The 12448-nt window shown below is 41.1% G+C and overlaps 1 protein-coding gene across 4 annotated transcripts; it reads left to right on the forward strand.

Annotated features, from left to right (window-relative positions):
* Positions 1–943: 943 nt before the first annotated feature.
* Positions 944–11917, forward strand: nr2c1 (nuclear receptor subfamily 2, group C, member 1). Of its 4 annotated transcripts, none has more exons than XM_086074522.1 (14): positions 944–1221; positions 2669–2791; positions 3072–3305; positions 5004–5082; positions 5165–5344; positions 5437–5587; positions 6576–6672; positions 6810–6997; positions 7953–8106; positions 8183–8304; positions 8379–8524; positions 9738–9875; positions 9958–10063; positions 10783–11917. In XM_086074522.1, the coding sequence occupies exons 2-14, from the start codon at positions 2720–2722 to the stop codon at positions 10952–10954; spliced, it is 1839 nt and encodes a 612-aa protein (XP_085930648.1). In that variant the 5' UTR covers positions 944–1221; positions 2669–2719; the 3' UTR covers positions 10955–11917. The 4 variants fall into 4 exon arrangements, with proteins under 4 accessions (XP_085930648.1, XP_085930647.1, XP_085930646.1 ...); XM_086074521.1 differs by lacking the exon at positions 944–1221 and adding an exon at positions 1604–2592 and having other exon boundaries at positions 3090–3305; XM_086074520.1 differs by lacking the exon at positions 944–1221 and adding an exon at positions 1605–2592 and having other exon boundaries at positions 6813–6997.
* Positions 11918–12448: the final 531 nt, after the last annotated feature.

The following is a 12448-nucleotide window of genomic DNA, read 5'->3' on the forward strand; positions in this document are numbered from 1 at the left end:
AGGAAAATGTATCACTTTTCACCGATGACTTCTGCTCTTACGTCATCGCCAAAAAAACACAACAAACTTTGCTTAATCATGCACTTGAGGCTTTATTTATTTTTTTCTGTAACAATCTCTCGAATCAAATATTTTTGACTGGACATCCTCCGTGTTATATGTCAAAAAACAAACAAACTACAAGCCAAATTAAAATTGGAAATAATAACTTTTGTTTCTATTCCGGTCAAACGTATTTTCATTGCAGGTCACGATGTAGTTTTCCCCATCGATTTTGTAAACAGTGATAATCTGTCAATTTTAGACTAATGGAATTGGAGTTAATAAAAAAAAAAAAAAAAAAAATTCCATCCCTCCAAAAATATAAATTTAAATTACAGTAATTATACATATATGCACAAACTGACTGATTCAGTTACTGGTTTGGTATGTAACATGTCAGAAAATCATCAAAAATGTAGATTCGCGTTTTCAGATGTTTGCAAATGTCTTATTTGATTAGACACAAAGATGAGTGTTTTCTACAAAGATCTGAGAATATTTAATGCGGAGAGGCTGAAATTACCCAGAATTTCTTGAATTTTAAGTTAATGTCTAAACAATTAACAAAATAGTTGTCGTGTATGTGCTAATTGATTAGTTAACGACTAATGTAATTATTACACTGCTAACATTTAAACAACACATTCAAACTGAACTTAAAATAAATGAAAAATAGTGACAGCGAAATCTTTCAGTCTACATCTATTTATTTTTCTTATTTTATGTTGTGGTAAACACAAAGAAAAATTGCGTTCCTTGTAGCGTTTGAGTCTCTTTTAAAATCAGACACGTTTTCAAAGTAGCAAAAATTGTTGCTCGGCGCTTCAAAAAGCTGCGAGGGTAGACTGAAAAGTTGCTAAATGTAGCAACTTCAGCGCTAACTTGGCATCTACGCGCATGCGCACATTTCCCGAAAGGGGGAAAATAAAGGTCACGAACTCTGACCCTCCCACCAATCTTAGAAAAAATTATCGAATTTATTCGGATATTAAAGGATAAAATAAAAATTGCGGTTTATGGACAGGTAAGGAATTACGACTTATGTACGTGCCGAGGCGCCTCGTTTAGCGTTGCCGCTTTTACGCTCACATCCGCGGGGAGGGCGCTGAGGAACAGCCGGGCTGCCAATGGCTTCCTACTAGCACACGGCTACCAGCTAGCTCGTTAGCACGACACCGAGTAAGTATATCGTTCATACCAGCAACCTTTTGAACCATCACGATATTATTTTACATTTTTATGTTCTTATTGTTGGCATAAGTAAAACATTTACTCGCTATCTCGCACGCTAGCTGCTATTTAGCAAACGTTAGCGCAAATGCTAACATTGCTAACCATTATTCCACTAAGCGACCGGAACGTCCATCTTAAAAGTGGAACATGGAGATAATTGTGGCTCCTATTGTGCGGTTTCGTGGAGGAATTTGGAGGCTATTTAAATACAAAATTTGTTTTCGCCGTCTCCGTGCTCGCTGCGTTTCCGCTTGCCCATACGGGCCTCTTAGCATACTTTAACCCTTCAATGTTGACCTTTCACCGACAGGAAAAGAAATACCTTTATCTTCCGTATCGATTTTTTGTTAAGGGGGGGCGATGTCAGTCGGGAGTTTTTTTTAGCTTGGATACTACATTCACGCGTGGTTGTTCCTTGGCACTTTATCGTGAATAAAACATTTTGCATTTAATTGTCCAGACGGAGTTGCTAACACAGGCCACAAACGTTTGTTTGTCTCAAGAATGCATCTAATATGGAAAGACGTTTGCGCATTAATTGAATGTCCTTCATGTCCATTTTATGGTCCATATACTAGTACGCTACTTGTCCTTTTTGTGTCGGTTCAGCATGCTGTACAGTATAGTTAATGTTTCTTTTATTTAGTTAACTGCAAGCAAAGATTCTGGTTCGGACATGTCTCAAGCAACTGTGGAGCCTACACCCGAGGTCAGGGGTCATTCTAAAACGGCCGTGACCCCAGTGGAGCAGATCCAATGACGCTTACCGGGAGCCTCTGCTGCTGCGTGGTGTAATAATGCTCTGCAGAGATGCTTGCTGGCAACCAAGTTTTCTTCCAGCGTCACAAGCTAATCTGGAAAAGGAGCTAATCCAGGAAAACAGTCGATGCGCTAGTAAAACCACATTTGTCACACCTGCCACACATCACTTTTTTAGACCGGTGGGACAACTTTCGGCTGAAGCTATCGGAAATTTGTTGTCGGGTTTATTCATCCAATAGACCATAAATGAAATAATAATACAATAGCAAATAACGTACTGTTACATGTTAATACTTTGGCGGGCCACCCAAGAAGCTTTCAAAAAAATATATTTTAAAAGAAAAAAAAAAGTGTGGCGACAGGATATAGCGCATGTAACGTTAGTTCGCCGTCACTCACTTGTGGATCGTGAAGCGAGAGGAGACGTAGTAACAGGACTTGCGACCCACCTCCCGTCCAACCCGCCTCCCATCCCCACCGGCGGAGTCCACCCACCCAAGTCGATTTTTAAATCTGTGGGAAACACTGCACTGTGTCGCCATCATGTCTTGCACTGTAATATCTGTGACTTTGATTGTGTGTGGCTTTAGAAGGCGGAGCCACTGGTATGACATATACGCTTCCTTTCTAGGCGCGTTTACTTGATGGGGCTCTGAGGCGAGTGGATGTGAGCAACGTGAGTATGGATGGGCAGACGCAGGAGTTACAGCTTGTGTCAGCAGATAGCAACATGTCAATGGGACACAGGATTCAGGTAATCTTTATTTTTATTTATTTTTATTTTGATACCACGACAGATGATGCTGTATGAGTAGCCCCACCTCCACTTACATCAGGTACAATAGGGACAAATGATTTTGGTGTCCTTTGGATAAATGTGTGTCACTGTCAACGTTGTCAAAACAACATCAACTCATTTGCTCTCGTTTTTACTGTAATGAATTTCAGAACACCTTGCTAGCATGTCCCGCACTTTATTTGCTGACCTTCCACTTGACTTGTAAATTGCAATGTGATCTTTTCCTATCATCCAGATTGTGACTAATCCCCAGACTGGCCAGAAGATCCAGATTGTCACCGCCCTGGAGCCGGCGTCTTCCAGCAAGCAGCAGTTCATCCTCGCCAACGCCGATTATTCCTCCGGCGGGAAGGTGATCCTGGCCAAGCAGGACGGCTCCCCCAACAAGGTCATCCTCACCGCTCCGGACAGCTCCGGGGTTAACCAGCTGCTCTTCGCCTCTCCCGATCTGTCTGGGCAGCAGATTCAGGTGTGATCCCGCCCCCCCGGCATGACTCTGAGCTCTTTTGATTCGCCACGTTCACGTGTACGCAGAAGCCACGTTAGGTTGAGGTTTCATCGATTGTGGACACGCCGTATCCTGGATTTTTGAGGGATTTGGGTTTTGTGGATGTGGTGTGTTTTCTAAGGAAGCGTATTGCATTCACTTGGAAAAAAAACCTCCTGTTTTTCTCACAATTTTTGGGGGGAGCTTTGTTTTTTTGTGTATTTTTTTCTGTTTTACTGAAAATTTATTTTCAGTCAAAAAAAATATTCAGAAAAAAAGGATGAAAAATTAATAAAAAAAATATTCAGAAAAAAAGGGGATTTTTTTTAAACAGAAGAAAAAATATTTGATTTTCCTGATTTTCAGAGTTTTTTCCCCCCCTGGTGCTCTGTTTTTCAGAATAATTTTCCCCCTGTTTTTAAAAAATTAATTTCCCCCTGTTTTTCAGATTTCCCCTTCCCTGTTTTTCTGAGTAATTTTTCCTCCTGTTTTTCTGGATATTTTTTTTCTCTCCAGTTTTTCAGAATATTTTTTATATGACGTAAAAAAAATCTATAAAACAGAAAGAAAAAAAAACACGAAAAACAAAGTTTGAATTTGGAGTTGAAATTATATGGGGTGGTTAAACATTTTGAAGTGTACAGTGCACAATTCTCTTTAAAGTGCAACAAATCTAAAAAGGTATTGAAGAACAATACTTTATTCATCCGATGAGAGAAATTTAGTTAGGGACTTCTTGAACATTAGTAATGGGCACACACATACACTTGTATTATTAATACAGAAACAACTATCGTTGGATAAAAACATGTTTGAATTTCTATACCTTTATTCAAAAACAGGACATTATTTCAAATTTGGCAGTGCAAAAAATGTTCAAATGTAAATTCATTGAGTTTTTGTTGCGTAACATCCATCAGAAAATTTTCAAGAATGTTAATTATTGTTTTCCAAATCAAAGCAACCCCCCCCCCCCAAATATTCTTATTTTGTAAAAACGCAAACATAATCAGACTGACATGGCGGTCTACAGAATTATAACAATATTTACTGTTGAGAGGCTGAAATTTTGAGGACTTAGTCAATTTTAAGTTGAACAAGATCGCACAATGATTAATCAATTCTCCAAAATAATTATTGCTGAATTTAATGTGCTGCCTATAAATGGTTGCACCGCTAGAAACAGCCAAGAAAGAACAAACACAAGAGCAGCATGAAGGTGGAATTAAAAAAAAAATTACAATCGAATCTACGAAGAAGAAGAAAAACAGCTTGAGGCCAAACGTTCTTGCTCTTTGGAGAACTGTGCAAGCAAGTCTTCTTTTCATTAACTCAAATTAATGTTATGTGATCGTCTCACTTCTTGACAGCGAGAGAGTGACATCCAAAATACTGGGAAAAAAACCATCCATCCATCCATCCATTTTCTTAACCGCTTGTCCTCACAAGGGTCGCGGGGTTGCTGGAGCCTATCCCAGCTGGCTTCGGGCAGTAGGCGGGGTACACCCTGAACTGGTTGCCAGCCAATCGCAGGGCAAAAAAAAACGATTTTCATAATTTCAAGTGTGTGAGAACGATTACAGATTTTTTTTTTTTTGAATGGTCTCAGTATGGTGGATGTTCAGGTGTTCAATCGTTGTCAAGGTGTTGACTGACACTCTTCTCTGTCCCTTTTGTCAGTTCGTAACAGAGAGCTCAGAGCAGTTACTTATCAAGCCTATTGTGGAGTACTGCGTTGTGTGCGGAGACAAGGCCTCAGGTTGGAATCCCCTTGATTTTGCCCACATGCCCCCCCAGACCCCCCCACCCCCGGCGTGACCTTGTTCCCGTCCCTCTGGCAGGGCGCCATTACGGAGCCATCAGCTGCGAGGGCTGCAAGGGCTTCTTCAAGCGCAGCATCAGGAAGAACCTGGTGTACATGTGCAGGGGCTCCGGCGAGTGCGCCATCAACAAGATTCACCGCAACCGCTGCCAGTACTGCCGACTGCAGCGCTGCATGGCCGTGGGCATGAAGCAGGATTGTACGAGCCGTTGCGCGCCGTGTCGTGCGTGTGCGTGTTGCGTGTTGCGCCAGTTCGCCTTCTGACCCGCTTGTGCTGCCGTTGTGTCGTAGCTGTGCAGTGCGAGAGGAAGCCGGTGGATGTGCCCGTCAGGGAGAAGTCTGTCAACTGCGCCGCCTCCACGGAGAAGATCTACATCCGCAAGAACCTGTGCAGCCCGCTGGCTGCCACGCCCACTTTTGTGTCCGACAAGGAGACTTCCAGGTGACAGACAGACATGATCGCTTTATGTTTACGACAGCAACTCGTGGTGGCCTTGACTTGTGATTGCCCCCAACGTACGCGCTCAAATTGTACCTTCTGCCATCTAGTGGAAGAGAAGAAGAAGAAGAAGTTCTGCCTCTCACTATGCTGACAATAGATGAAAAAAAAAAAATGAATATGGTGAAAAGTGGAATATGAGTTATGCAGCAAAATCCATCCATTTTCATCCATCTCAGGGGGCAGCCATTTTGCCACTTGCTGTCACATCGCAGCTGCTTAGGGCTCAGGCAACGACCAATCACAGCTCACCTGTTTTTGAAGCTGAGCTGTGATTGGTTGTTACCTTGAGACCTGAACAACTGTGATGTAATTTGGCATCAGGAACTTTATATTTATTTAGTACAAATAAATAAATACAAAGTTCCTGATGCCAAATTACCCGCATATCACCAAAATGGGTGCTATAAAAAATATTTTAGTCATTGATACAGTAATTTCAGAATAATTCATAAAATTGAGTTGAAAAATGCAGCGTGATATTGATTTGTGTTGAGGTCATTTTTCTGCCATAATTGCATTTTTAAGATGTTGGTGTGATGTAATCGTTAACATAAAATAACTTTCTGCACATTTAATTTTTTTTTTAAATACAACTTGTCCCCAGTCTCCACAAATATATGCATTATTGTTACATTTATTACTGCTAAATTTTGACATGGACGTGTCTGCTGCGTTGCGACTGGAATTCCCCCAGTACAGTAAGGGGCGGTTAAAAAAAAATTCTTGTGGCGTTAAAGGAACTTTATATGTTAGGGATGGGTGAGTACCGATACCAGGTATCGGTATTGGGCCAATACCAGGCACATTTCATGGTATCGTTAATGTGGACAACACTACAGGAACTAAAGGCTGAAATGGTTATTTTGCATTTATTGACCGCCACATAATCATGTGATTTGTGATCCAATTCTGGACTCTATGTGAACAGGTCTACACATTTGCTGGAGTCGAGCATGTTGCTCAACATTCAACAATCCTTCCCAAAGCTGGAAAACACCATCTTGATCCCAGCATCTCCGGAAAAGGTAACGCCAGCTTGCAAATGTACAAAAACACTCCCAGGCCACAATATTAAGGCAGAATGAAATCCGGTGCAGCTCTACGAAATAATCTGTCTTGTTAAAAAGAGAAAATCCACGTTGTATGCCGGCGTCGTCCTCAGCAGCAGCACGACGACCCTTCTCAAGGTGACCTCGGCACGCTGGCCAACGTGGTGACCTCGCTCGCCCACCTCAACAAGGCGAGAGAGGCCGGCGACGGTGCCGGCGAGCTGACCGGCGTGGAAACGCTCAGCAACGGCAACAGCTCCATGACGGACATGCAGGAAGACGAGCAAAGCGACATCTCCAGGTGAGTGGCAACGTCGTGCGAGGAGGGAAGAGGCGGCTGCTTGTTCGCTAAGAGCGCAAACACAAAAGTCGGGAGATTTCATGCAACACCCCCCCAATATGTTTGTGTTCCATATTAAAAGCCAGACTTCAATTTAGTAAATTGCTGTTTTTTTTCTTCTTTTTTAAGTTATTGTTATTATTATTTTATGTTTTATATTTTACATTTTACATTTTATATTTTACATTTTACATTTTACATTTTACATTTTACATTTTATATTTTACATTTTATATTTTACATTTTACATTTTATATTTTACATTTTATATTTTACATTTTATATTTTATATATTTTACTTTATTATATATATTTTTTAAGTCTGTCAATTCAATGTTACCCTGTGCGTCACGGTGGCTGACTGGTTAGCACGTCCGCCTCCCAGTGCAAAGGTTGTGAGATCAAGTCCGGTCTTCGGCCTTCCTGGGTGGAGTTTGCATGTTCTCCCCGTGCTTGCGTGGGTTTTCTCCGGGTACTCCGGTTTCCTCCCACATTCCAAAAACATGCATGGCAGGTGAATTGGACACTCCAAATTGTCCATAGGTGCGATTGTGAGTATGGATGTTCGTCTCTGTGTGCCCTGCGATTGGCTGGCAACCAGTTCAGGGTGTGCCCCCGCCTACTGCCCGAAGCCAGCTGGGATAGGCTCCAGCAACCCCCCGCGACCCTTGTGAGGACAAGCGGTACAGAAAATGGATGGATGGATGGACATTTTATATTTTATATTTTATATTTTACATTTTACATTTTACATTTTATATTTTATATTTTATATTTTATATTTTATATTTTACATTTTACATTTTACATTTTACATTTTACATTTTACATTTTATATTTTATATTTTATATTTTTTACTTTATTATATATTTTTTTTAATTCTGTCAATTCAACGTTACCCTGTGCGTCATCCAGAGCCTTCGACACGCTGGCCAAAGTGCTGCACGCCGGCGACAGCTCGTCGGCGACCAATCTGGAGGCCACCATGCAGCTGATGTCGGGCGACCAGTCGGGCCCGGTGGTGGAACTGGAGGGCTCTTTGCTCTCCGATAGCCATATTCCCTTCAAAGTAAGCACGCGGACCACAAATGTGTGCGCTTTTCTTCTCTCGTGGTCGCCCTGCTGACGTTTTTGGGTCGGTGCAGCTCATGATGCCCGTGCCTGTGCCCGAGTACCTCAACGTCAACTACATCTGCGAGTCAGCCTCACGCCTCCTTTTTCTCTCTATGCACTGGGCACGCTCCATACCGGCCTTCCAAGTCTTAAGGTAAGTCGCACGTGCTTCTTGGCCACCGCTAAACATTAATCCCCCCCCCCCCCCCCCCCATTATGTTTTTCCAGCGGTGAAGAGGACAACGACATCAACCTGATGAAAGCTTGCTGGAACGAGTTGTTTGCTTTGGGTCTGGCTCAGTGCTCCAACGTTATGAACGTGGGAACCATCTTGAGCGCCATCATCAGCCATCTGCAGACGAGCTTACAGGAAGGTACGAGTGATCTCGTGCCCTGGGCTTTACAAGTGCCGCTCGAGGGCGGTCACAGTGGCCTTTCGGCTGTTAAATTGAACATGGCGAGGAGCTGCACGAGACCACGCCCACACGCCCACACGCTCGCGCACAGACCAACTGACTTGAGCTGATGACGTCAGTATTTATAAGTTGTTGAAAAAGAAGACCTGCACACGGACATATTTTCAGAAACAGGCAGATGGCAAAAAGATTGACTTAAAGTTGAAGTCAACCCGTAAACATTTCTTGACAATAGCATGTTATATGTGAGCTCACTCGTCTAAGCGTGACATTCGGATGAATATCACATTTCATGAGTTATGCAGCAAAATCCAGCCGTTTTAATCCATCTCGGGGCGGCCATTTTTATTTATTTTTAATTTTTTAATTTTATTATTATTTTTTTTTCTTAAGAGCTCAGTATTGTTCATTCGGAAATGTCATCATCATTGCTCTTTTATTATTTTTTATTATTTTTTTATTTTTTTATATATATATATATATATTTTTTTTTTTGTGTGTGTGTGTGTGGGTGAGTATGTGTATGTGCGTGCGTGCGTGCGTGTATTTGTTAGCTCACCAGAAAACCTATTAGAAAAAATCTCATACCGTTCACCTAGAGGGGCGGCCATTTTGCCATTTTGCTGTTGACTGAAGATGACGTCACAGTTGCTCAGGCCCACGACCAGTCACAACTCGCCTGTTTTCTGAAGCTGAGCTGTGATTGGTCGTTGCAACATTGATGTCATCTTCAGTCGACAGCAAGTAGCAAAATGGCCGCCCCCCTGAGATGAATAAAAAACGGCGGGATTTTGCTGCTTAACTCCTATTCCACGAACGCATAATCAACCAGAATACCACATTTAGACTCGTGGGGGCTCCATAGAACATATTGTTGGCAAAAAAATGTTTTTGGGGGGTTTGACTTCTCCTATGCTTATTTTACACTTTGATGGTTGGCAGGCACGCTGAAAACCAAACCATTTCCTATTTGAAAAGTTAATCGTCCCCATTCAATCTCCAGCTGTGTTCAACTCAACAATGCTGACAACGCCAGATTCAATGTCGCATTCGCCATTGTTGTCTGTAAATGTCCCCCTGAATGTTAGCAGAAGGCCAGATATTTTTTTGTTTTTCTTGCGTTGGACGAGCTCCCTAATGTTTTGTTTTGCTCTCTGCCGGTGTCCAACAGAGAAGCTATCCCAAGACCGGGTCAAACTGGTGATGGAGCACATCTGGAGGTTGCAGGAGTTCTGCAACAGCATGATCAAGCTGTCCCCGGACGCTTACGAATATGCCTTCCTCAAAGCCATCGTCCTCTTCAGTCCCGGTGCGTCCCGTCAAAAGAGGGTCAACCGTTGCGAGTGCAATTTCCACATGCGAATATATCCCTCCATTTAATTGTGCATCAGATCACCCTGGGATAGACAACACTCTGCAGATTGAGAGGTTCCAGCAGAAGGCCTACATTGAGCTGCAGGATTACGTAACGCGAACGTATCCAGAAGATTCCTACCGGTTGGCTGTTTTTGTTTACTTGTTGTTGATGTTGATGTCAATTTCAATTGTAATTTGGACCCCAGGAAGAATTGTGCTCACCTCGGCAAAGACGCGTAATGAATCATAAACATAATAGATTGTCGTGTAGAGATTTGACTATGGAGGAATTGAAAATAAATAAATGACTAAATAAAGGAATGCAAGTGGAAAATAAAAACGGATATAAAAAAATATAATTCAAAAAATAAATATAAATGGAAATTTAAAAAATATATATATAAATCAAATAAATGTGAGAGGGTTTTTATTTTTTGATTGATATTTAATTCTATGTATATATTTATTTTTATTTTTTGAATCTCGTTTTTTTATTTTTTTATTTATTTGTACTTTTATTGATTGATTTATGGGTATTTGTATATATATATATATATACAAATACCCATAAATCAATCAATATATATATATATATATATATATATATATATACAAATACCCATAAATCAATCAATCAATAAAAGTACAAATAAATAAATTCATAAATGACTACAAGTGAAAATAAAAATAACATAAAATAATAAATAAAAACAGATATTAAAAAAAAAAATATATATATATATATATATATTTTAATATCTGTTTTTATTTTCACTTGTAGTCATTTATGATTTTTTTAATTTTGCCATAGATGACGTCTCGTCACGCGACATCATGTGTCGCTTCCTTTTTCCCCGCAGGCTGTCCAAGCTGCTCCTGCGGCTTCCCGCCCTGCGTCTGATCAGCGCCGCCGTCACCGAGGAGCTCTTCTTCGCCGGTCTCATCGGCAACGTGCAGATCGACAGCATCATCCCGTACATCCTCAAAATGGACTCCACTGACTACAACAGCCAGTCGCTCCCCGGGGTTTGACCCCCTTTGCTGCACCCGTCCCCTTCTTTAGCCTTCCCAAAGACTGGACCTGCTGCAGCCAGTCCCCGGCCATCGTGCGATCGCGGCGCGGTTTCGGCTACCGTATTTATGTGGAGCCTCGTCGAGTCGGTCGGCAGAGCGTGATCATGTAAGGTAAGAAAGTTTGCTGGGTATTCGAGTGGCAAAACGTGCGCACAATCAGGGCTGAAGCATTGCTATTGCAAAGTGTGCATTTTACTGTACATACGGTCGGGTTTTATGTGCCTGAAGGCCTTTTTTGCAAAAATGTCAACATGTTAAGACATATTTTCTATAGACTGCTCACAAAAAGATCGGGGATAGTTGACTTTGGAGCGAAATTTCAGGATGAACTTAAAATGCAGAAACTGTTCAATGTTTCAGAACTTAAAAAAAAAAAAAAACATAAAATTTTTGATCCAGTACTTTCCCACTTCTTTGCCTTTCTGTGACTCTTCCAGTCTCTGTTTAGCAACCTGCTGATGATACTCTAAGCTCAGTGGCCAATTCCCAAGTGGCCACTTAAGCTTTTCGTGTCATCGGCTGGTTGCACCAGAAACACCGGAAGAGTCACAGAAAGGCATCGTGATGATGCATATCCTGTCATTTCACCCCCAAGCCCAAAATATCACAAACTTTTTCCGAGTTAGTCATGCTGTCCTGTTTTTTTTGTTTTTGTTTTGTTTTTTTCATAAAAAATGTCCTCATGAATTTATTTGTGACTATTGTTAAAAGGTTATAACCTTGTTTTTGTTTTAAATTGTTGTATTTGTTTGGCCATCCAAAGGATAGGACCAACAATGCTGTCACTGTGTGTAAATAGAACTGAGGAGAGAATTTGGCGGGGAGCACTCTGTGATGATCACATCCTGTCTTTTGGACACAAAAAAAATATCTCATATGGGTCTTGTCATCAGAAAATAAAAACAAGTCTCGATTTATATATTTTTTAGTCTTCCAACAAGCTTTTCGTGTGTGTTGCTACACAAACTGATGAGTCGGGACGAATTGTTTTGTTTAGCCTCACAGAAGATCACTTGAAAATAGGCCAACACAGATTCAAATGATCATTAAGAATTAAACGACTCACAAAAAAATTAGGGATGTTTGGCGTTTGGATGGAATTTCGGGATGAAACGTGATGACTTGCATACACGTTTGGATGACATTGTTGTCAAAAGAAACAAAAGTCTGACAATGGACAAAATAACTGTTGATGGGAGATTACCAACATCGTGGGGAACAAAAAGCCTGACAAAATTCAGACGACAAATAATGTAGATACAAATGTGACAAAAGCAAAAAAAAAAACATGACAAAAAATGTGAAGAAGAAAAAAGCTGGCAAATATCAAAATAATATAAAGAAAATAGTTACTGACAAACATCACGCAAAAAGACAACAGGTGAATGTTGCGCACACATTTTGGTTCAGCTGTTGCCAAAGGAACAAAATTCCAATGATGGACAAAACTAA

The sequence above is a fragment of the Leptonotus elevatus genome, chromosome 4 (assembly GCF_054856555.1).
Source record: "Leptonotus elevatus isolate MCC_2025b chromosome 4, RoL_Lele_1.0, whole genome shotgun sequence".
Classification (NCBI taxonomy): Eukaryota; Metazoa; Chordata; class Actinopteri; order Syngnathiformes; family Syngnathidae; genus Leptonotus; species Leptonotus elevatus.